The sequence below is a fragment of the Musa acuminata genome, chromosome BXJ2-3, assembly GCF_036884655.1.
Source record: "Musa acuminata AAA Group cultivar baxijiao chromosome BXJ2-3, Cavendish_Baxijiao_AAA, whole genome shotgun sequence".
Classification (NCBI taxonomy): Eukaryota; Viridiplantae; Streptophyta; class Magnoliopsida; order Zingiberales; family Musaceae; genus Musa; species Musa acuminata.
The window spans coordinates 42,552,722-42,578,124 of NC_088340.1; the positions used below are offsets into that span (position 1 = coordinate 42,552,722).

At 37.2% G+C, this 25,403-nt stretch overlaps 1 protein-coding gene and 1 long non-coding RNA gene across 7 annotated transcripts; both read left to right on the top strand.

Moving 5' to 3' along the window:
* Positions 1-3,129: 3,129 nt before the first annotated feature.
* Positions 3,130-12,193, top strand: LOC135608411 (uncharacterized). 2 transcript variants are annotated; one of them, XR_010485517.1, is made up of 5 exons: positions 3,130-3,400; positions 4,356-4,430; positions 5,809-5,900; positions 11,677-11,735; positions 11,836-12,193. It is a non-coding gene; the product is annotated as an uncharacterized LOC135608411 (long non-coding RNA). The 2 variants fall into 2 exon arrangements; XR_010485516.1 differs by having other exon boundaries at positions 11,677-12,193.
* A 1,053-nt stretch (positions 12,194-13,246) lies between these two features.
* On the top strand, positions 13,247-24,421 carry LOC103979956 (phosphatidylinositol/phosphatidylcholine transfer protein SFH6). Of its 5 annotated transcripts, none has more exons than XM_065101267.1 (15): positions 13,247-13,738; positions 13,849-13,884; positions 14,927-15,227; positions 16,353-16,452; positions 18,171-18,437; positions 18,552-18,627; positions 18,814-18,917; positions 19,017-19,066; positions 19,171-19,270; positions 19,393-19,491; positions 19,550-19,675; positions 20,489-20,621; positions 21,246-21,649; positions 23,068-23,142; positions 24,175-24,421. In XM_065101267.1, the coding sequence occupies exons 2-15, from the start codon at positions 13,851-13,853 to the stop codon at positions 24,196-24,198; spliced, it is 1,893 nt and encodes a 630-aa protein (XP_064957339.1). In that variant the 5' UTR covers positions 13,247-13,738; positions 13,849-13,850; the 3' UTR covers positions 24,199-24,421. The 5 variants fall into 5 exon arrangements, with proteins under 5 accessions (XP_064957339.1, XP_064957341.1, XP_064957343.1 ...); XM_065101269.1 differs by having other exon boundaries at positions 13,263-13,713; XM_065101270.1 differs by having other exon boundaries at positions 13,265-13,738; positions 19,562-19,675.
* The last annotated feature ends 982 nt before the right edge of the window (positions 24,422-25,403 follow it).

Sequence of the window (25,403 nt, forward strand, 5' to 3'; positions counted from 1 at the left end):
GACTCATGGAATTATGATAACGCTTCATCTAACTTTGTCATAGTGATAAGAATGAAGAGAAAAAATGGGGGCAAGTTTCAATGGAACAAAACATCTTTCTTTGATTGTTGATATGAGAGCAAAGATACGACAGCAATCAAATATGGCTGACATCTCCTACAGTTGCAAAGATATTGAGACAAAAAAGATGATGAGATGACAACCTTCTTCTCCATTTGTCAGGGAAGGAAGAAAAGATGTATCATCCATATCCTAACAAAAGTAGTCTCGGAACTTCTTTTGCATATTTTTCATGTTCGATTAGAGCAAAATAATGGAGATATTGCGTGGTCCTATCCAAAAACTGGGAGCTTCATGTGCAGTCAGCAATCAAGAATGATCACAAGTAATGATGAAGATCTTGAATGGTCATATATTGACGTCATACTGGTACATCTACTTGTAAATTGCATGCAGTACTGTGCACCAAATACACTCCATTGAATGGCCATTGTTTTTACTGTGGTAAAGCTTGACTTTGCAGCATGGAAAGGTTCTTACTGGCCTAACTGCAAGAATAAAGCTCATTGCAATTGTGATGGTAGTAACCTAGAAATCTCTGGCCCTCCTCTCTCGTTCATCAAAGGCAGAATGATCTGAGTGTTTTGTCCTCATTTTCCTTCTTCCTTTTGGAAAGCAAATGCAATCCCTACTAAGCATAAAGCTCCCTCTCGCTAGGTTTTGCGGTGTCAAATCCCACTCTCTCTCTTGCGCGTCAAAGTTCTGATGCCACGCATCAAAGAAGGACCTTCCAATCTCCTCCATCTTTTGCCAAACACTTTTAGGAAGGAAGAGAAATTTTTTAAAACTAAAAAATATTTAAAAATTAATAAACTAAAAAGTATATTAAAAAAATAATATAAAATTTAGTATGGTTCGATAAATCTTGTTTATATCCTCGAATAAAACTAAAGTCTACATCATCTATGGTTCGATAAATTAAATTAAATTCTTTATCATATGACATCAATTACGTGACTTCCTTATATACCATCTCATATACATTTTAAAGAATTTATTTTTTTTCTCACCCTCTCTAAAAATCTTAGAGAATACCCTCTCTAGGATACTCTTGTTTTCTCTCAAAAATATACCTCACATCTTGTTTTTTCTCATCAAAATCTAAAAATAGATTAGATATTTATAGGATAATCAAAGTTTAATTTTTTTTTATGAAAACCTTTTTATATTTAATTATAAATTTTAAAATACTTACCCATCTCATCTCAATAATATCTACTTTATATTTCAACTTTTATCAACCACTACCATCTCCACTTCATCAACCACTACACGCAGTGACCAATAAACATAGTGGAAGAACTACCATCTCCACTTCATCTTCCACCTGCAAGCAGTGGCCAATAAACAAAATGGAAGTGCTGCCATGGGGCAATCCGAATCACACCTTTATCCTTTGCCCAATCCTACATGAATCAACTGATCAAAAGCAGTTTGCTTCCCCTTGGCAGCAGGTCGTGCATGGAAAAAGATGCAAAGCACGTCACTGTTAAGCACGTTGATATGTTCTGAGCTCACTGTACTTGATCCACTTTTCCCAAAGGGAAAAGAAGAGAGCAAAAGCTTGGTGAGGAAGGGTTTATGTGAAACCATAATCTCACTCACAAAACCTACTCAATCCTTTAAACACACACTTCGCCAGGCTTTCATTTGGATGAACCTTCAATGAGACACTCGTAGAGTTCATGTAGGGTAGGAGTATAGCAGCCGCTATATCTTAATAGCGTACATTGGGAACACAGTACAAAGCATAATTAGACATCTTTGGAACAGATCTGAGTCTTGCTTATGATATATAAACACAGGCAGCAGGTTTCTGTACATTACAAGCAAGACTCATACCTGCTCTAAAGACGAGCACAGGTTCATTTGAGTTCAAGAGATGCTTATGGATGATAGTAATGCTTCTCCTCGCAGATCATCTCCACGATCATACTTTCTCCAAGATCTTCATTGATGTCAAGTTCAATGAGAACCTCAGCTGGAAGTTTAGCAGGGTTGTAAAGAGGCGACATGCAAAGGTGCTCCTCTTAGATGGATCAAAAACCGGCATCTTCTGCAGTAAATCAATGGCGAAAGGATTGCATGGGAGGGATTTGCTATACTTGCAGGCCTTCGCTCATGGAGACATGCATACTGAGAATGAGCTAAAGCTGGCCACAAGGCACTCTGTGCCTGGGAAGATGAGCTCTCGTTCAAGCAGCTCAGACGAGATGCATGCAACTGATCAAACATCCATGGAGGTCTCGACATACGAACGAGCATTTCCCACTGCTCACACCAAAAGCACAAATCTTGAGTTCACAACTAGCATTGATGGGAGGATTCCAAGATTTCAGGTCCCTGTGAAGGATGTTTGCCTTGAGATCGATTGTATTCCAATCCTTGTAGAGACTGTGATCAAATGAAACAGCGTAAGGTAAAGATTGTCCCCAAAGAAACGCACATTCTTAGACCATATGGATCCTCAATAAAGTAGAGATATGGTGCCTACAATATATGATTATATAATCTCAGATCAAAAGCAGAAAGATTGATATGATTCTATATGCTATTAGATACATGAAATCCTCAATCGGCAGTGATTACTGGGAAGATTCCCGACAAATGCCAAAGAAAGATTTGGTCACTCTCCTGCTGACCGCTAATTTTGACGGTCCAAATTGAATGCTACCAATTCCTTGGGATTACTTTACATCTTCTGTTCCCACCGACACAATTATAACCCTTTCTTGAGGAACGTTCGTGGAAAGATATTTCTCTTCAATCATTAAATCAAATAAATGAATAAATAATACCTCAAAAAATCCCTTTTCCGGGAGCTATCTCGACGACACGTGTCATCCTCTCCTGATCCTGATTTTTTCCGAGTATCTGATACGTTCACCGACAGCTTCCCGTGGTTGTCGGTTCGCACATAAATAAAATGACTAAAATACCATTTGGATTATTATATAACGAACCAGCCATAGGGGTAGTTTTGTCTTTTAAGACGCGAGCTTTGATGGTATGACAAAACGTGAAGTACGTAATTGCCCTCCTCCTACTTCACAAACTCTAGCAGGGAAGCTACGGTTAGAGGAGAGATTAGGAATTTTATCGTCATTTAGGCCTTCGATTATACTACGAGTTCGGATCTCCTGCTCTTGTAACGAGAGGATTGGGATTGGAGTGTCGGGATTTGTAATGCCGGCTGTTCGCATTGCAAATTCCCCTCTGTTTTCTCTTTAAATTAGCCCCCTTTCCTTTCTTGGTTGATGAGATTTTAGTTTGTGTAGCTTGGTCGTACGAATCTTTTCTTTCCTGAACTTTTTGATCGGTTGTTTCAACTATACTGCAGGTAAAGCCTTCTCTCGATCGATCGATCGATCGATCGATCGAAACCTTTTATTCCGCTGTTTTCGGGTGATGTCCGCTCTATAGTTTCTTTGAGTTGTTTGGGATTTGTAAGCTTATGTTCTGCATGTATGAGATGTGCTGTATATGTTGTAATTTTTGGGAAGGGAATCCATTGGAATATTTCTTCTGTTGATTAAAAATCTCAACTTTGACTCTGAACTGGTGGAAGTAGTTTTTTTCTTTGTGGATTCTGTGGTATTTAGGTTAAGATGTAAGGAAAGAGTCCTTCTGATGTGAACTAGTTGTGATGCCTATCATAACGGGAATGCCCGAATTAGACGGGTCTATTTTGGAAAATCAAGCTAGTTAGATAGTGTTATTTGGTGATTGTTTCGTGTGGATTGTTACAAGACAGATTTTAGACTTTTGTTTGTTGAATTTTTAAAGGGGCTATCTCCATGAGGTTATGATAGATTATGTTGTAACTGAACTTCGTTCCTTCTCCTAATTCTAAAACTGTGGATCCTTCTTCCTTTTACGCATCCTAGATCATGATTTCAAGTCTGTCTTAAATGGTACAATGAATGTCAAGAAACAACTTCTCCCCTTGTTGGATATGCCATTTTCAAAATTAGGCAGGTTTAGGAAACGTCCCTGGTTGAGCCTGACATTAGAAATTATGAAGCAAACCAGTCATACAAGAAGCCATGTGCTATGTAATGTTCTAAGAACCCACATTCCTTATTTGCTGTATTGTTCTTCCTTTTACAGTGCAGCATGATTTGTCCTTTCTTTCTATCATAGTGATTTACTTTCATGGTATAGTAGGGCACACAATAATTGTCTGAACACTTGAATTCTGAATTGTTGCTATGATACAGACAATATGAATTCTGAAGTAAACTTCCGCCGAAAGTAAGAAAGGTTCTGAAGTGAAAATTTTTCCTCACACGCAGGTAGGGAATGAAAAGAAGACTATAAGCTTTGATCTCCGACCTTCAGATGCCATTAATATGACTGTTCAATGCAAGGTATCTTTTAGTTTTCAAAATAGCTTAAAGATTTTGGTGCATGGGTTTAAAAACTTTTACTAGGAGTTTGTACTGTAGAAATGTTTGAACGTAGTTAATAAAAACTCATCCATGCACTTGTTTCAGGTTAAGATCAAAACGAGAATAAAAGGTCTAGGTTGAATCAAAACAAATCTAGACTAGGGTTGAGTTCAGGGCACCATAGATCTTAGATTGTGTACCTAGTTGAGAACTTTTGAATATTTCAATTCTTTTTCTAGTTCATTTTATATTGTGGCACAGAACATATTATTTGTATTTCTATATTGATTGAGTTTGGATGAGAGTCCATCTTATTCTCCTAGAGTATGGGATGCCCAAACTGCAAACAAGTACAGGAGTAAATTGAGTATTGGTATACCATACACATCACATGTTTGGTACATGTAGCCAGAAAATTCATTTGCCAAAGTATCAGCATGGTGAAAATGGCTCTTATAAACTAATGTTGTGCTAACAAAAGTTAATTTCTTTTAGATATGTACATCAAAATGGCTGCTTTAAACTAATGTTAACAACAATTAACATGTGCACCTAATTCATTATAATATGCTTAATTTGTCAGGTAACCATTTAGACTGACAATTTATGCTTTTATGACTTCAATCTTGTTAGCTACCCCTATATATTTGGGAATCAGTATCACCTTCAGAGTCCACATTTACACATTTATGCTTATAACATGAAAATTTTATGTTTATATTTTAACCAATTCGTCATAATTCAACTCAAATCATCTATCTGTGTGTGCTTCCTTATGGCTTTGACTGATACAGGTTCCTATACAAGTAGACAGAAATCTTGTATACAGTGACAGAATGAGAGTGGTCAAGCCAAGCAAGTTGACAATGCAGGCTCCTCAATCAGATGGAATGCTGTTCGTGGAACTTGACTGGCAGAAAGAATGCCTTGATATATTTTAAAATTTTAAAGATATCATCCCTTTCAATTTAAATCATATTCTGGCAAAATTGTTTAGATGACAATCTGATCATTGCAGCACACTCTGTTCTCCGATTTTCCAAGTCATGACCATCATATATGTTAATGTGACCACAGAACATTGGAAAATTTCACAATTTAAGGGCCACCCTATTTCCTTGATTTTTTAGGAGAGAAAATTCTGCCTAGTCCCGTACCTTCGATGTATGTAATATTTTACAAATTTTCTCTTGGTATTTCCTGTAGTTTTCTCGAATTAGATGTGTGCTTTACGAGAATCCATAAAATGATTATTTATATTCATTTGTTTTTCACTTTACATTTTGAATAATTGTGGCTGAAATTATTTAAATCAATGTCATGTATTATCCCATGATACGAGCTGTGATGTTGACAGGCCTGATGGCCACCCTTGCTTCGGGACTGAAGAGTTCAATTTGATCCAAAACATGCTGACTGCTGCTGTTGAGGAACGATACTTAGATGCTGGTAAAACATCATTTCTTATTTTGTGCCCTTCGTTTTATCCATTGTGCTGGTAATAAAACATCAAAATTTTGAGAATATATTAGTGAGCAGTTGGAAACAGTTCTTTGTAATTAAAGTTTGATAACTAACATATTGTAGACATTGTGATATGCTGAAACAATTTTTAAAATGTTGGGAATAATTCTTTTCCCTCTTTGTGTATAAAAATAGGTTCTCATCAAAATACCAACTTGATATTAAAATGCTAATATCAATCAGTACAACATAAACAATAGAGCAATAAATCAAACACAGTGAGACCAAATCTTTTTAACGTGGAAAATCCAATGTGGGAAAAATCATGGGATCGTAGTCCACCTCAAACTTCCACTATCAATAATAATGATAACAGGTTTACAGTAGGTCTTCTATAGAATAACTAGAGGATCAGAATAACATCAAGATCATAGATCTTGGCTCAAGAACAGCAATGATGGATCTCCTCAATAGAGAATTCTAGGTCTCATAAAGTGGATATCATAGGAAAGTACCTTAGAGAGGGTAAACTGCATATCAACACCGATCGTCAAGCAGAAAAACTCAGAAACGTTACTTTTTCTCTCTATTTCTCTCTCCTCTTTTCTCTGCACACCGTAGGCTGCAATCTCACTGTGCACGCTGCACGCTCACTGCAATCTTGCCTTTGCCCTTTCTCTCTTGATTTCTTTGATTTGGGCTGATGGCCCAAATTTGTCCAAGCCCACATATATGGGCTGGACCCAACAATTCTTCCCCTCCAGCTCATATGGTGGGTTGTACCAAGCCCGCTCTTCGCCTACATGCTTCAAGCGCCTACATGCTTCAAGCTTCTCTTAGGCAAAGACTTTGTCAACATATCTGAACCATTATCATTGGTATGCACCTTTTCCAACTGTAATTCTTTCATCTCAAGCACATCACGAATCCAGTGATATCTCACATCAATATGTTTGGATCTAGAATGGTATGTTGAATTCTTGGAGAGGTGAATGGCGCTCTGACTGTCACAGTAAACAGTATATACTTCCTGTTTCAAGCCCAATTCCTGTAGAAACTTTTTCATCCATAAAGTTTCCTTACAGGCTTCAGTAACTACTATGTATTCTGCTTCTGTGGTTGATAGAGCAACACACTTCTGTAACTTAGACTGCCAAGAGACTGCTCCTCCTGCAAATGTCATCAAGAATCCCGAAGTGGACTTCCTGGAATCAGTATCACCTGCCATGTCTGCATCTGTGTAACCTTCTAACACAGGTTCATCACTGCCAAAACATAAACACAACCTGGAAGTACCTCTTAGATATCTTAATATTCATTTCACTGCTGCCCAATGTTCCTTTCCAGGATTTGAGAGAAATCGGTTAACAACTCCAACTGCATGAGCTATATCTGGCCTAGTACAAACCATAGCATACATCAAACTGCCTACTGCAGATGAGTAAGGCACTCTGGACATTTCTTCTTTTTCTTTCTCACTTGTAGGACATTGTTTCGAACTCAGTTTGAAATGACCTACAAGTGGAGAACAAACTGTTTTGGCTTTACTCATATTGAATCTTTCAAGAACCTTTTCAATGTAAGTCTCCTGAGATAGCCAAATCTTCATTTTCTTCCTATCACGAAGAATCTTCATGCCAAGTATTTGTTTCACCGATCCTAAGTCTTTCATGGCAAAAGACTTACTTAGCTCTCTTTTAAGCTTTCCAATTTTTCCAACATCATGGCCAACAATCAGCATATCATCAACATATAGCAGTAAAATAATAAAATCATCATCTGAAAATTTCTTCATAAACACACAATGATCAGATGTGGTTCTATCATACCCTTGGCTCATCATAAAGGAATCAAACTTCTTGTACCACTGTCTAGGTGCCTGTTTGAGTCCATATAAGCTTTTCCTAAGCTTACATACCAGATTTTCTTTTCCCTTGACTTTGAAACCTTCTGGTTGCTCCATGTAAATTCCTTCTTCTAAGTCACCATGAAGAAATGCTGTTTTTACATCAAGTTGCTCAACTTCTAAATTCAAACGGGCAGCCAAACCAAGAACAACTCGAATAGAGGACATTTTCACAACCGGAGAAAATATTTCTTCAAAGTCAATACATTTCTTCTAATTGAATCCTTTCACAACTAGTCGTGCCTTGTATCTCTGTTGTGAGCTATTGCTTTCAGTCTTCAATTTGTAAACCCACTTATTCTTGAGAGCTTTCTTCTCTTTAGGCAACTTTACCAAGTCATAGGTGTGGTTCTCAAGCAAAGATCTCATCTCTTCTTGCATGGCATTAACCCACTCACTCTTATTCTCATGTAGAATAGCTTCTTAGTAAGTTTCTGGCTCTCCCCCGTCAGTAAGCATAACATACTCATGTGGAGGATATCTGGTAGAGGGTTGTCGCTCTCTAGTGGATCTTCTCAATTGAATCTCAACTGGTGGTGGAGGTAGCTGTTCAATTGGTTCAGAATCATCAATTGTAGGTGTATCATCACTAGTATTCTCACCACAATCTTCTTGTTCATCTCCCTCATGATCATCATGAACTACAAGTGAAGGAACTGGACCCAAACTCCAAGGAATATAAACAGAGGTTTCTGGCTTCTCAACATTATCACCATCATCAAACAATTGGTCTTCAAGAAACACAACATCTCTGCTTCTAATAATCTTCTTATTCACTGGATCCCATAATCTGTACTCAAACTCTTCATGACCATATCCCAAGAAGATACATGCTTTTGCTTTATTATCAAGCTTGGACCTCTCATCTTTGGGAATATGAACAAATGCTTTACACCCAAAGACTCTCAAATGATTATAAGATATATCTTTTCCTCTCCATACTCTCTCTGGAACATCACCTTGCAGAGGAACTGATGGAGAAAGATTTATCAGGTCAACTGTAGTTCTCATAGCCTCCCCCCAAAATGACTTCGGTAACTTGGCGTGAGAAAGCATACACCTAATCCTTTCTTCAATGGTTCTGTTCATCCTTTCTGTCACACCGTTCTACTGAGGAGTTTTAGGAACTGTTTTCTCAAGCCTGATACCATGGAACCTGCAATAATTCTCAAAAGGACCCCTGTACTCGCCACCATTATCTGATCGAACACACTTTAGCTTTCTATCAGTTTCTCTTTCAACATTGACATGAAACTCCTTGAAAGCATCGAGTACCTAGTCTTTAGATTTCAAAGCAAAAGCCCACACTTTTCTAGAATGGTCATCAATAAAAGTAACAAAATAAAGAGCACCTCCAAGAGTTCTAGTTTGCATAGTACAAACATCAGTATGAACTAAATCAATAACATCAGATCTTCTAGATGATGGATATGTCTGAAATGCAACTCTATGTGTTTTTCCAACTAAGCAATGATCACAAGATTTAAGAGATGTACCTTGCAACTCTGGTAAGAACCGCTTTCTAGCAAGAGTTTGAAGTCCCTTCTCGCTGATATGTCCAAGCCTCTTATGCCAAAGATCTATACTTTCACCTTTTCGAATTACATTAATCTCTCCTTTGTGTAGCTTAGCTTCCATGATATAAAAAGAGTTAATCTTCTTTCCTTTTGCCACAATTAGAGAACCTTTAGTGAGTTTCCATTTACTTTCACCAAAATAATGTGCAAAGCCCTCATCATCAAGTCTACCTGTAGATATCAAGTTAAGACGAATATCTGGAACATGCCTTACATCTTTGAGTATTAATTTGCTCCCACTACTGGTCTCCAAGCAAATATCTCCAATACCCACAATCTTAGATGTACCATTGTTTCCCATTCTGACATTACCAAAATCACCGGCAGTGTAAGATCTAAAGAAATCTCCATGAGAAGTAACATGAAATGAAGCACCAGAGTCAATTACCCAATTACTGTCCTGAGCTACAAGGCTAACACAACCTTCATCACAGACAATAGTGATATTACCTTCAGCAGCAACTGTATTGATCTCTTTCTCATTTTTCTTTATTTCATTCTGTTCTCGCTTCCAAAACCTACACTCTTTCTTCATGTGACGTGGCCTATTACAGTGAAAACATTTGATATCTCTTCTAGACTTGGATCTTCCTCTATAACCATATGGATTTCTGCTATGACTTCTTCCACGTCTTTCTTGTTTTTCAGTAACAAATGCCCCAGAAGAAGATTCACCCTGTTCTTTCCTTCTGGCATCTTCATTTAGCAAACTGTCTTTAACCATATCTATGGTTAGAGTCCCCTCTGGCGTGGAGTTACAAATAGTCACCACATACGTTTCCCAACTTTCTGGTAAAGAGCTGAGAAGTAATAATCCCTGCATCTCATCATCTATATTCATTTTCATAGCAACCAACTTGTTTGCAAGACTCTGAAATAGGCTTATGTGCTCAACAATGTTACCACCACCATCTTTATACTTCAAATTTACAAGCCTTCTGAGGAGAGAAATTCTATTTCCCACAGTCTTTTTCGCAAAAAGGTTTTCTAACCTTTGCCATACAACATCAGCTCTGGTTTCATCTGAAATATGCTCATGCAAGTTTATATCCATCCATCTTCTAATATAGGCAATAGCTTTTCTATGTTGAACTTCCCATTCTTCATCGTCCATAGTAGAAGGTTTATCTTTAACCTTGATAGGCTTATATAAATCTTTGCAATAGAGCAAATCTTCCATCAGACGCCTCCAAGTGGAATAATTTGATGAGTTCAATTTAATCATACCATCTGACTCTATTTCAATCACACAAGAAAACTAGCACCAAACAACCTGTTGCTCTGATACCACTTGTTGGGAAGAAACCTGTTAATGCGGAATAATTCTTTTCCCTCTTTGTGTATCAAAATAGGTTCCTCATCAAAATACCAACTTAATATTAAAATGCTAATATCAATCAGCACAACATAAACAATAGAGCAATAAATCAATCACACAGTGAGACCAAATCTTTTTAACGTGGAAAACTCAATGTGGGAAAAACCACGAGATCGTAGTCCATCTCAAGCTTCCACTATCAATAATAATTATAACAGGTTTACAGTAGGTCTTCTCTAGAATAACTAGAGGATCAGAATAACATCAAGATCATAGATCTTAGCTCAAGAACAGCATATCTTCGTCATGTACGATAGATCTCCTCAAAAGAGAATTCTAGGTCTCATAGAATGAATATCATAGGAAAGTACCTTAGAGAGGGTAAACTGCAGATCAACACCGTTAGGATTGTAGAGTTTGCTGCAAGGATTCTCCACATAAAATTTGGGCCAAAACTGACAACGTTTGGCCATCGATCGTCAAGCAGAAAAACTCAGAAATCTTACTTTCTCTCTCTATTTCTCTCTCCTCTTTTCTCTGCACGCTGCAGGCTGCAATCTCACTGTGCACGCTGCACGCTCACTGCAATCTTGCCTTTGCCCTTTCTCTCTTCATTTTTTTGATTTACCCAAATTTATCCCAGCCCATATGTGGGCTGGACCCAACATAAAATTGTCTGAAATTTTTCAAATAAGATAAATTCTAAGGAAAAACAATGCTAGGAGGCCACAAAGCAATTCAAAAGGTGTCTTATTGATTACTGACTACTCTTAGATGTTATGTGAACTCTATATGTAATGCATAGATTTTGGATTCACTTGCATTAGGCCCAGTTGCAAACCTCTTCAAATATTTACATACACTTTGCAAACCAATCATACCTAACCAAAAAAGTGTCTTATTGACTATGTATAGATGTTACATAGATCCATATGTGATAACCTTCTTCTCGACTTTCAGCTCAGTGGAGGGACCAACTTCATCAGCTCAGATCCAATAGAAAGAACTGGACATGACAGGTTTTGGTGCAACCCTATGCTCCCTGTCCTTTTTTTTTTGGCATATTCTTGAAATTCTTGTACCTGTCATAGGTTTTTTTTTTTTCTTATGCTGCTGCAGTTCACTGGGATGTATATATGTTGTCCAATCATGCCGGAAAAATGTGATCATATATAAGTATATGTAAGTAGCAGATAGCCATTGATCTTGCAGATATATATGTATATATAGTTTGCAACTCCATGTTGGCATCATTTGCCTGTATATATATCAATGTAAGACAAAGGATCTCTTATTCACAAGACAACCATGGCTTAGCTTAGCATCCATCTCCTGCTAATGTTGCTTGACTTCTGGTTTTCACCACTGTGGAGTGTTGACATCTTCAAAGTCTGAGGCCTCCAGCAAAACTTCACCTTGCAAGTGCTATTATAAATGTAGATACTAAACTTTATCCAATTGGACAATCATATTTTAATGTGCTATTTGTGGATGAAGTTTAAAATCATTGCTGTTGGATGCTAAATTCTCTGGACAACAACACTACTCAGATTTCCAGAAGACAGACCAAATGCATGTGCTACTCTACTGTTCTTGTGCTTGTGGGGAGGACACGGAGAGAGATTATTGTCTCAACTGTGGGTGTGTAGTATTAAGATTATTAATATTTATTTTTCCAAAAGATAAAGGCAGATTCATTGCTTTAAGAAATGAGTATAGTTTGTCCTGGAGCTCAGAAAAAAAAAAAAAAAACAGTAGGTCAGTCTTGCCTCCAGATAAAATTAGATTTAGTCATTTTTTACATGATTTGCAAGTCAGTATATTGGTTCTCTTTCCAAAAAAATATCAGAGTTTAGTGAAGTGAAAGAATCTAGCAGAGAAAAGATGTCAATAACCAGATGAAAGATACTCCATGAGGGTTATAGTTATCTTCTTGCAAGATATTAATGATAATATCAAAGTGCATCCAGCTCCATTTTAAGATTAACAAGTTACACATATCTCTTTCTCACTAGAAACTTCAACAAGAGCAATCATCATCATCAGGTGAGGGAAATCTCCACTAGATTTTTTTCTAGAGAATGTCGGGTCTGTAAGCCTACAAAAACTGGACCACTAGACAATGAAATCTACTTGTCATTCCTTGTCTGTCCAATCTAACGTCTTTTTGTCTGCCTCACTGAATCAGATTCTCAACTTGTAAAGATAGCATTTGATCTCTGATTGTAGCTTCCAACTTCTAAATGATGTGCATCATTTTTCTTTGAAATTTTCTTTTACGATAATATTCTCATGATGATTGAGTGGACGTGCTTTACTTGTACGTATGATAGAGTAACAACGTGACAAAGGTATAAGGTTAGTCTGCAGATATATTATGATTCAAGAAAACTATGTATTCAGAAGAAGTAAGATATAACGAGTCAAACCACTTCGCAATTAAATCTCTGTTTTTGGCATGTCTACTCTTTATCGTCAATCTTTGTTATTGCTATGCGTATTCTTTACAGCCAAAACGAGAATGATTTGGGCAAGCGGTACGAGGAAACTGGTGTGCGGATTCCGAGTCTAATTTGGTGCAGCTATCAGGGAACGCTTCCTTATGAATGCTTGAATGCTGGGCCACCACACGCGGGACCGCAGTCGCCTCCGCGAGGTCCGAGGAATGAGAGGCTACTTTTGCCGGGTGGTGACTTAGTCAATGTAGGTGATCAGAAGCCCGACCCGAGCTTCCTACGTCCTCTATACGTTCGATGGCCCTTTCTCGTGCTCGGTTTCTCTTTTCCTCCTTTGGCAGTGCGAAACGGTGGAATAAAGCAAAGAGGAGAATAAGAGGAGTTCCGAGACTTACGCTTTCTTCTATCCGTCGAACGCCTGCAGCAGGAGGTCCAACCCACCGTTCGGAAGCCGCCTTGATGCCATCCGCCGGCGTTTAGGGTTCCCTGGCGGTTTTTATCTTTGCCTTCTATCATAGGCTGCCGGCGTCGTGCTATCTCTCTGAGTAAATTTTTTGAGCCGTGAGGTCCGTGTCCTCGTCTCTAGGGTTTCTGATTTCGACTCTTTGTCTCGGTTTTTAGTTTATGATGGCTCCGATAATAGTTTCTTGATTCAAGTTACGTTTTCTTTCTGCAGACATGTCAGGACCACTCGATCGATTTGCGAGGCCCTGTGAGTTGTTCTTCAATTACGTTTTCCTTTAATTACTTAGATATTTCGCACAAAATCTTTCTTTTGATGCTTTAAGGTTTCTGATAGTAATTTTGCTCTTTTTGTTCTTTTTCGGGTTTGGAAAATTTTCATCTATCTTTCTTTTATGAAATATTTGATTTTTTGCTTAACTATCTCTAGCAATTGTAGAACTTTTAAAGATCTGGTTTTTTTTATCCTGGATTGGGTGAAATTGTAAATCAGGAGGATCGGATAAAAAAAAGATAAAAAGATCAATGTGAAATATGGTATTTCTTTAAAAAAAAAAAAAAGACATCAAAAGGAGAACTTGGAATATGATTTGTGCAATAAATTAAAAAAATATAAGGCCCATTCGAAAGAAGAGTTTGTTTTCCTTCCAAGAAGCTTCAAGGATTGTTATCCTCCACCTTGCAGATCCTTTTTTACGTGTGGCAGCCATAAGTCCCCGTCATATATTACGCTTTTGACAATATAGTGATAATCTAATAACTACAAAGTGGTATGCCAAGAACAACCGAACCAAATCACCTGCAAACCACTGTCACCATGTGGCCTATGATGCCTTTGATCATCACTAGAAATGCATTTCACCTCTTATACACCAGGTTGGCGTCGCACCAGCACATTGGACAAGGACTTTCCAATTTACATGTCTACTATGAAATGACAAGAGCTTTTCTTGTTGGTCATGCACTCACATTTTATTAATATGGTTCAACTTGTTGAGTTACCAAGATCATAAATTATATTATATGTGCTTCATAACAAATAGGCTTGACATAGTTGACGCATGCCCTTTGGGGTTAAAATGAATTAGTACATTGGGTTTAGGTTCAGCATTATGCACCTTTAAGTTAGCTAAGAATCTACTTGTTGTATGCTCCATAAAGTTTGGCAATGCTTTTTTAAAAAGAATTTACTTTTATCCTTATGAATTTCATAACCTGATATGTTGAAATTACTTCATTGGATGATATATGATGCTCTCTGAATGTGTGATTTTTTTGTTATGGAGTTGCAGGTTTCGAGGGGTCTTCCAGTCATGACGAGAAAAAAGAGCGGAAATCAGATGTTGAGAACTCAGAAGATGAGAGAAGGACAAGAATTGGATCTTTGAAGAAAAAAGCAATAAGTGCATCTACTAAATTCAGACATTCTTTGAGGAGAAAGAGCAGAAAGAAGCATGATACTCGAGTTAGCTCTGTTTCAATTGAGGATATAAGAGACATTGAAGAGCTACAAGCTGTTGATGCTTTTCGACAGTCCCTAATGCAGGATGAATTGCTTCCGTCAAAGCATGATGATTATCATATGATGTTAAGGTAACTGTCATTTACTTGCAATGTAGTTTTTCCTTTTTGTTTACTCACATGATCTCCAGTAAATACTCCTCTTTCCTTTCTAGTTTATCTATTGCTTCAGTCATTTGAAGCAAACTATATTGGCATTCTTTTCCATTTTGAGCAACTGTAACCCCTAATGATAATCTACCAAGTAAGCAAATATACTTTTGAATCAAAGACTGTCTCAGATAAAATAGATAACTGAATAGAATCTTTGAAATATGTGGAATGTGATCCATAAATAAAGATAAAAAATTGTGTCCCCTATAATATCTTTCTTCATTTAGGTGTTGAAGCTACTTAACAAGTGTCAAATTAGGATACTTGAGTTCAAGGTTATCATGGTTTTAGGACTCTTCCAGAATAATCAAGAGTGATCAGAGTGCATTCTTTTAGTGCTTTCTTGGAGTGAGGCTTAAGCTCAGCTTAATGATATATCTTAAAAGAAGTGGCCAGCCGCCAGTTTTTATCTCTGTCCTTGTACTTATTCTGTTCTTACATAACAGGAATACACACAATTAACTCCATGTTATGTTCATGTTATGCTTGCAGAATTTTCCAGAAATAGGAATTAGGATATATGTGCACTAAGGACTATAGAAAAGAAATTCATCCATATATGGGTCCACTATTATGTTTGTTGAACATGTAGCTAGTATGAGATTAACATAGCAGTCCAAAATCCTGGTTGACCGCATATAACACCATTGCTTGAAAGTGTATCTCTAGTCATCCATGTAAATATAGGTTGTTATCATAACGAAAGGGAACATCTGAACTTCTTTATGATTGTTGTTGTTTGTAATGACCTCCGTATGGTTTGTTGGAAATCATCTTTCATCTTGGCTTAATGGTCTTGTGCTTCACAGTGAGACCGAGTCACACCATTTGAACTTCTCGATTATTGTTCGTGTCCTTGTGCTCATTTGAGAAAGGGTCACTTATTCTCCATTCACTTACATTATACACAATTTAATAAAATTGTTTGCTGCTACTAATTCAAAGCTTTGTTTAATCATGTCGATGTTGTAGGTATCATGCCTTTATATTTTCCTTTGGAAGTTGTTATCTTATTTACTTACCTAATGGCATTTTTACCTTTAGATTTTTGAAAGCACGAAAATTTGATCTTGAGAAAGCAAAGCACATGTGGTCAGAAATGCTTACATGGAGGCAGGAGTTTGGTGTTGACACCATTGTTGAGGTAATAAACAAGTTGGTCTTCCTTCCTGAATTAAGTTTCGTGAATTTCATATACCTGTAAAAGAGCAAATTTATTTTATTCTTCAAGTCAAAATAATTCAATTGAGGATGAGCATGGGCATCATGGTAATGTTGCTCCTTCATGATCAGAGTAACCATAGTTCTAGTGATGAAAACAACCACTCAAATTCTAGTGATGAAAAGAACCCCTTCCTATGTAGGAATAAGGTTGCATATGTTGGCCCTCTCCGTGCCTCATATTGATGAGGTTTTTCTTGCTCTAGACCACCCTAATATCAGTTCAAAAAAATCTAATTATAACTAAGGTAACGTCTAGATATCTGTTGATATAGGATATTTCAAAGGTTGCTAGGCTCAAAGGGATTCAGAGAAAAATAGGAGAAGAGAGAAAAAAAGGAATAAGCATAGGGGAAGATCCATTTCAACAATGAAGACACAAGCAGAGCAGATTCAAATAAATACCTGTACTTGAAGGGAGAGATCGATATTGATGAATCTCATCTTGAATAGCTTCACTTGATTGTTGAGACTCGAGATAAATCCGATTTTCGTAGATGTTCTGCAGCTCCAGTGGCATCAGATTCTTAGCAAATTAGGGCATTGGTGGATTTTTTAATGTAAGAATTAAAATCCTAGCCCAACACTGATATTTAAACTGATATAATACCAACCCATCTGGTACCATATAATGTACCCAGTGTCAATACCAACCGGATCACTACGAGAAAAGAGAGAGAGAAAATGAGGAGGTGGCGGCGAAGTGCAATGGAGGAGAGAAGACAACATCGCAATGCAAAGCAGTGGAGGAGCATTGCTGCAGCGAAAGAGGAAGAAGAAAGATTAAAGGGTTCAATGGGTACCGGACTACCGGTGCTAGGCAATAAGCTTACAACTCAATTTCCAGCCTACAGCCTCATGCAGCCGGTTACCAGTCAGCTTACCGCCTGAAAAGCCTGGTGCAGTAAGTTTACCAGGAAGTACGCTCGGTTTCGAAGTGGATGTAGCAAAATTGCTTCGTCCATATACTGGTCAGCTGTCAGACCAATAAAAACTGGTCTGCTGGTATAATTGGACGTGTTATATTCATGTGGGTGCATGTAATTCTTTTGGACCACTCATTTTTTTATAAGGAGAAATGCTTTTCCTTTCCATTCATTCACTTCAAGACATATACTAGTGAATTATGGTTCAACATATTTGGACATCATAATACCATTTGCTACTGTACAGTAGCACAGATGATGAATTCCACTGTTATCACTCACAAAAAATGGAGAATTTTAGAGGGTCTGCATAAAAGAATTGATGCAACATGGTTAAAACCCAAAAAGTGGCTCATCTGCACAAATGCCTTTTGCCTCCTGACAATTCTAAAAGGAAGCTATCAAAAGAGTGGTAAATGAGATTGGTACCGGTGTTTGAGCTGGGGGGGAGCTGGGGGGAGCCTTCCCGCTGATTGATGGTATATCATTTAAATACCAATTTTCTTTTGTGTGAAGTATCTCTGAAGAATCTGCCTAAACACGGTGTACAATCATAATATATACCATGACCAATCTGTTCATTTCCTTTTTACTTCTAGTGTCTTCCCCTGGTACATAGCTAAGCTTTACTACAGATTTGAGGTGGCTTATACTTGGATCCGATATGCAAAACTTCACTGAGGTTGACATTTACCTAATTTTATCTCTTCATCAGGATTTTGATTATACAGAGATAGAAGAGGTTTTAAAGTACTATCCACAAGGTTATCATGGTGTGGATAAAGAGGGGCGACCTGTCTATATCGAAAGGCTCGGAAAAGTTGATGCGAACAAGTTAATGCAAGTGACAACAATGGAACGCTATGTAAAATATCATGTGAAAGAGTTTGAAAGTTGCTTCTTATTCAGATTTCCAGCTTGCTCAATTGCTGCAAAAAGGCACATTGATTCAAGTACAACAATTCTAGATGTCCAAGGCGTGGTATGTTATCAACATTTCACTCTGGATAACTTAATTGCAAATGTTATATAACTTTGATTGTCAGAGTGTACTGACAAGTTATCTGTCAATACTGATGATGCTATTTTGCTTTAGGGCCTCAAAAACTTCACCAAGGCTGCAAGAGAACTGATTATCAGATTGCAAAAAATCGACAATGATAATTACCCAGAGGAATGTGATTTATCTTAATACTTGTTTTTTTAACTTCCTCAAGATTCATTTTTTCATATTTTGTTTTGAGATCTATATTCTATAAAAAAATCATATGTTTAGTTAAGGCACCTCAGTAGAGTTCATAGGTGGCAAAAGATCCATGTAGTTGATAACTATCTTTAACAATTTGATAATTTTATGCAGACTTTGTGCCGGATGTTTGTAGTTAATGCTAGTTCAGGTTTTAAGCTGCTATGGAATACTGTGAAGTCATTTCTTGATCCAAAAACTACTTCTAAGATTCATGTAAGCCTATTGTGTCCTGTTTCGTAGCTTATATTTCCTTTTACTGTGATTTGAGTAAATTTCAAGTCTCAACACACTGCTTTGGCAATTATTCCCCAGGTTCTTGGAACTAAGTACCAAAATAAGCTTCTTGAAGTAATTGATTCCAGGTTTCTTCCCTTTCTATGTTGATTTGCATGTTCTTGTTATTGAACCGTTTGCTTTCTCCTCTTTATCTTTGTATTCTGAGCAGTGGTTTTTCTGGTTTCTCTAGTGAGTTGCCAGAGTTTCTTGGTGGTAGTTGTACATGTGCTGAGCATGGTGGATGCCTCAGATCTGATCGAGGTCCATGGAGGGACCCCAATATATTGAAGGTCTCTTTTAACTCTATGTATGCAAACATGCACTCCCACGTGTGCACATGCATAAACACATACATGCAGTTGTTTTCAAGCCTGGTTGGAAGATAATATTTGCTTGTTTGAATTGTGACAAGATGGTTCTTAATGGTGAAGCACAATGTGCTAGGCAAATTGTTGCTGTTTCAAACTGTGAGGGAAAGATTATTGCTAATGCTAAGCCACGATACCCAACTGTAAGAACTGCAATATTTGCTCGTCTTACCGTTATTTATGTTTCTAAAAGTCATTTAGTTGGTGCACCAGATAAAAGGAAGTGATACATCAACAGAGTCTAGCTCAGAAGCTGAAGACATTGTTTATTCGAAAAAAACAAGCAACTATATCCATAATCCTCAGTTGGACCCTGTTCATGAAGAGGTGAAGTCTAATTCCTTTGGAGGTTAAAAAAGGTTTTTATGGGTTTAAACTTTCATAGCATTGTCTCTTGTTTTCAAAAAGGAAGCTTTCAGATTGCTGAAAGGTGAATTCAACCTATAACATGTAGGTGATATCTAGTCATTCCTGGCTGGTGCATTTTGATAAATGCCACAAGGGCATTGTACATACTTTGCAAGAGATCTTTGGGATTGACTAGAAGTCCAAGAAAAGAGGGCCAAATGAGAATTAGATTTTCATGTCAGTGTATATATTTTGCTCTAAAAGTTTTTAATTTGTTAAATATGATGTTATCTTGTCTAAAAAAATATAAAACTGTGAAAGTCAATAAATCTTATAAGTGACACATGAAGGATTTCACATTAGTGAGTATGCTGAGTGCTGGTAAAATTCGGACAAGATTTGTATCTGCAAGCATGTTTCAGCATTGGGTTTTAACACATTGCTTCTACAAAGGCACCAGGCAAAGGTGTGCCAGCACACCTTGAAATGCATGGATGCCTGTGATTGTGCCATGCTAGCACATACTTTCTACCGAACAGCATTGTGAATTGTTGCCAATTGGGTGATAACTTTTCTTTTTTCTCTTAGAATTATGGCAATAAGTCAGGCAAACAGTCTGGATCACTAAATTGATTTTTTATCAAAGCTTTATATGTATGGTTATATTCTTTGCAATTAAGTACATAATTATCATTAAAGAATCCCATTGTAGCAGGTCAGCGTAAAATTTATATATGTATGAATGTCACTATTGCTAAAATGTTACTTAAACAGGTTATAATGAATATGCAGGCCAAAATTGTTGGAAAGGCTTGTATATCTGATGCCTCTTCTGAGTATGAAGATTGTGTGCCCATGGTTGACAAGGTCGTCGATGTAGGATGGAAGAATCAAATTTCTAGTTCAGTATGTTCTTCCTCTAGAGGTTAGTGAAACTATCATTGATCATGCTGAAGCTATTGTAATTCATTATTCTTAATTGTTGAAATTAAACCTGGAGAAATAAGAATCCCAAAGGACATCCCCAAGGACACATGTTTACTAAAATTCCAGATGAACTATTTGACTTATTTCCTGGATGGAATGGTTTTCCGGCCTTTGATTAGCGACATCTAGCCTACTGAAGGTACTATTGAAGAATGATTGAGCACAAATCTCATTAACCTTTTTCTTTTCCATTTTCTTGTTATTCTCTGCATGTTAATAGTAAGTTGAGTACTAAGGTTGATTGTGAAAGAATGATTTAACGATCTATTTGACATGGTCGAATTTAATTTTCACTTGTTTTACTTATATATATATGATGCTGTGCATGTCTTGTTTATGGATGGACATAGTTCACTTCCACATAATACAGTTGTAACCCGTTTTCTGATAGAAACCTACATCCACATCTCAAAAAGTTCAACCTTTTCATATGTTCACATTTTTATCAGAACATACTGGTTTAATGTAATTCTTAGCTTTTTATCGTTGTTGGTCATCTAGTTTGTATATATTGTAATATTGATGATAGACTTGGTTAATTACACAAGTTTGCTCATAACAGGTAGATTTTGGTTGTTTGACATAAGTGAACCTTCAGAAGGAATTCGAGCTCAAATTGTTACATGGCTTATGGCCTTCATTATGGCTCTCTATGCAATGTTCTGTTCAGTTACAAGACGTGTGACTAGAAGACTCCCAGATAATATGCTCAAGTCTGATCATTGCTATCCTGAATTCGACCCAAATCCTATGCCTAAAGAGGAATTTCGACCTCCTTCACCTTCCCCTACTTTCAAGGACATAGATATGCTTTCATCAGTCTTGAAAAGGTTGGGAGAGTTGGAGGAAAAGGTTGACAAACTTCAAGCAAAACCATCTGCAATGCCTCACGAAAAAGAAGAATTGCTTGATGCTGCCGTTCGCCGTGTGGATGCTTTAGAGGCTGAGCTCATTGCAACCAAAAGGGTGAGCTTTATATTTTGGATAACTATGCTTTATAAGACAATGTAGATGATTTGGATTCTCAAATCAGTACTCTCGACATGATGCATGGCATGAATGCTTATCAGAAAAAGTGACTTTCATTTTGTTCTCGTAACTGATGACATGAAAATATTTCTTAATTGATCAAGCTGATGGTCATAAACCATATATGCAGCTCCAATGCTGCAATAAGAACTGTTTTACATTAAGATTGGCTTTGTGCTCATCGAACAAATTCTTCTGTTCTATTTCACCTTATGCTTTACTGTAAATTTTGTATTCTTTGACATTCACTGGATTGTTTACACAGCTTTGCAGTTCAGCTTTTTAGTTTCATCAGTCAACAAATTGGTGTGGCAACAGTGGTTTACGTAGTCTGCAACCAGATGGGTTACTGATAAGGAAGTCATATAATTACCTTTAGCATAGTTTTTTTTATGAACAGTTGTCAACAATTGGGACATTACAGCTTCTTGTTGTTGTCGTCATCATCGTTTGTAATACTACTGAATAAAATTTACATTAACATGAAATGGTGAAGCATGCATTAGTTAATTTTCAAACAAGTCTACAACTCAACTGCTTATAAGATTTAGCCCTAAAATAATGAGCATTGGAACACAAATTTATCTGACAATAAGATATTTGACAAGAACCTATTAGCATTGAACATAATCACCATTTAGATGACTAGTAAAATTCATATAAATACATTTTAAAGAATATAATGTAATGCATTAAACATTAATCCAGATATGCACACGAATATTGCTGCCATATTTTTAGATGCATGGTATGTCAGCCCACCTCTAAGAGTTTATAGTGAATAAACAGCACAAAACATCACATGATTCTAGTTATTTATAGTGCCTTCAGAGTTGGATTTGCTGTGTGCATCAATGAGATTAAAATTGTTCATCCTCCTCTAGCTTATGGTTTCATTTTGAATTAACAGAATTTGTAAATATTTTTTCTGTTTCATCTTGCGGGTATTTTATTGGGCTAGATTCTGCACAAGTTTGTGGGTTAATGCATCTGCTAACACATGCTTGCTTGCAAGACACCTATTGCAATGCTGGTTTTAATCTTTGGAAATGCTGCCAATCAAGAATGACCTCAAGACATCAAAATAAAGAGGGAGATGGCTGAAAAGGGCCATAAAGATAATATAGTGTAAGAAACCATTGAGGTGTTCTCTTATCCGAATGCCCACTTGAGGCATGATCTTTCCAAGTTGACCATGGGCTCCTAACCTAGGCTAGTTCTACTGCTCATGCATCTAAAAGCACAATTGAAATAAGCTGCTTGAAGTTTTGTGTTTCTTATTTTTGTAAATTTATTTGTATTTCTGATGGGTGATCAGGCATATTAACTTGTATTCATTAATTGTTTCTGATCAGGCTCTATATGATGCTTTGATGAGACAAGAGGAACTGCTTGCATATATTGACCAGCAAAAGGTGGCTAAATTTCGGGTAAGTTACAGTCAACTAAATATGCCTTTAACCAGTGGTTTTATTTTTTTGCATGTTTATTTTATGTGACTATTTCAAATGGAAGATTTAACTTATTATATGGTTTCATCAGTCCATATGTTCGATTCCTTTTATTCACACTAGATAAACTCTCAGCTTTGGTTGGTAGTCTTGTTTGTCTATCTGGAACATCTTTTGAAGAGAATTTAGATATTCATATACCACCCAAGTCCTGGCTAACACGTGAAACATATGGCTTCTATTTTTTCAGTGTGTGCTCCTTTAGGTTAATTCTCTAAATTAGCTTATTGCTGCCGTCAGTTGACTAGTATGAAAGTACCCCAATCTCAAGCGATGAAAACTACTTTTGAACAAAAGGAAACAATATGACAAATAATCAATCAGGAAGTTGCCTTAATTTGGAACTGGTTGAATTTTGGTCCATTGTCGGTCTGTCTCTCAGAACACTCATAAGATATCTGGTTGAAAAATGTGATTGTGTAAGTGATTTAGGTGATCATCTCTCTTATTATCACTGGCACTATAAGATCTAGGGTAAAAGAAAGCATGAAGTGTGTGTCATCAGGAGTGGACCAGCTTCGATCACTATTAACCTTTAAGAACAGGAATTATTATATATGAAACCCAACTGCTCGAGGTCAAAGAAAACATCACTTATATTGAATTACAACAGTAATAATAGCAGCCATCTGTCATTTTCAAGAAAACAATGGTTAATGATGAAGGCGAGGAGGTGTTCTTTCCAATAAATTTGTTCCTTCTTTTGTAATAAAATTTTTACTTGTTAGAGAGGATAGCAACTCCGTCAGGGTTTATCTTTGAGGTTGTGTTTGAGTGTTACTTCATTAAATGTATTGCAATCTTGAGAAACATATATTGAGATTATCCAGTGCCCTTGAGTAACATTTGGTGCAACTAGATAGTTGTTCTCGAGAGATATCATCATTCTGTAGTATAGATTTATATGATGCTTGTGATTTCCTAATTACTTTTTTTCCTGCCGTTCTGTAGAAGAAGAAATGTTTTTGCTTTTGAAGCATAACATCGGCACCAAATGACGCGACAGCTTGTTCAAAAGGAACTATATGATGTAATGATTTCCTAATTACTTCATACTCTGTTTTGAAATTGAAGAAAATTTTCTTTTCAAGCATAGCATCAGCGCAAATGACACGGCCAGTTCGCTCTGCAGTTTGTATTTAGTTTGAGACCACAAGGAACTTCCAACGAATATAGATTGTGAGATTTTTCTGCTTAATTAGATTGGGATTTGCTCTCTTGCTGAATCTTAAATCTTCGTCACCAGTAACATCCGGAAAGAAAGTGGCATTCTTATAGTAATGCACCTTATGTAATTCAATGCCAAACAAGATCTCGGGCTAATTAGATATTACTTTTGTAGTTAAGTGTTTTTTAGCATCCTGGTTCTTTGATTTAAAAATTTATATTAAAATTTTTATAATTATGAAAATAAAACATGTAGCTTCATTTATCCTAACATAGTTGGTTTTATTGATAGAAGCATGAAGATGATGAGTAAAAAGGTAATTTTAATATTTTAGTTATGTTTTTAATGATGGATGGCAAACGTTGTTGGGGCTCACGGGTGATTATTGTGGATGAGGAGGGAGAGCGACAGGTGAAGTTAAGGTAAAGGGAGGAGGAAGAGGACAGATGTCAATGCTCTGCATTTACATTGATGTTGTTCAGCAATTGTGTCGGTGACTAGAGACATATGCAACGTGGTGGTATTGATTAACCTTGTAGGCACTCCAAAGCACACATCTAATCGTCGAAGCATTGCCCAATTGCCCTTTTTCACTATCGAATTCTACTCTCGGAACTTGATGGCAAACCAAATGCGATCGTGAGGGCCACCCTTAGTGGTAAGGCCGTGATTGTTGCCTGGTGTGGACTAACATGCAAACTACCACTTCCACGCACCATTGTTCGCGTCGCAACCTCATTCTCCGACTCTAACCTAACAAGACGACCTCCATCCTCTCCTCAACCACCCCATGTCGTAGCTTCGTGATCGTCCGCCGAGGATCTACAGGCTGCTTCACCTAAGGCGCCATCGTAGACTCGGAGGTGGAGAGGCAAGAGTTAGAGGATGAGGAGGCCATGAAGTGCAAATGGGAGGTAGCAAGATCGGGATTGTAGGAAGTGCAATGGGGGCTGACACGCCACAAACTTACGTCGGAGATACCCCAGCCAGCATCGATGGAGTGGCAAACATG

Excerpts from the sequence above, each read along its gene's own strand:
- LOC103979956 (XM_065101267.1), top strand. The coding sequence starts at position 13,851 with ATGTCAGGACCACTCGATCGATTTGCGAGGCCCT. Across the intron at positions 15,228-16,352 it reads GATTATCATATGATGTTAAG|ATTTTTGAAAGCACGAAAAT; the intron begins GTAACTGTCATT and ends TTTTACCTTTAG. Across the intron at positions 18,438-18,551 it reads TTCTAGATGTCCAAGGCGTG|GGCCTCAAAAACTTCACCAA; the intron begins GTATGTTATCAA and ends ATTTTGCTTTAG.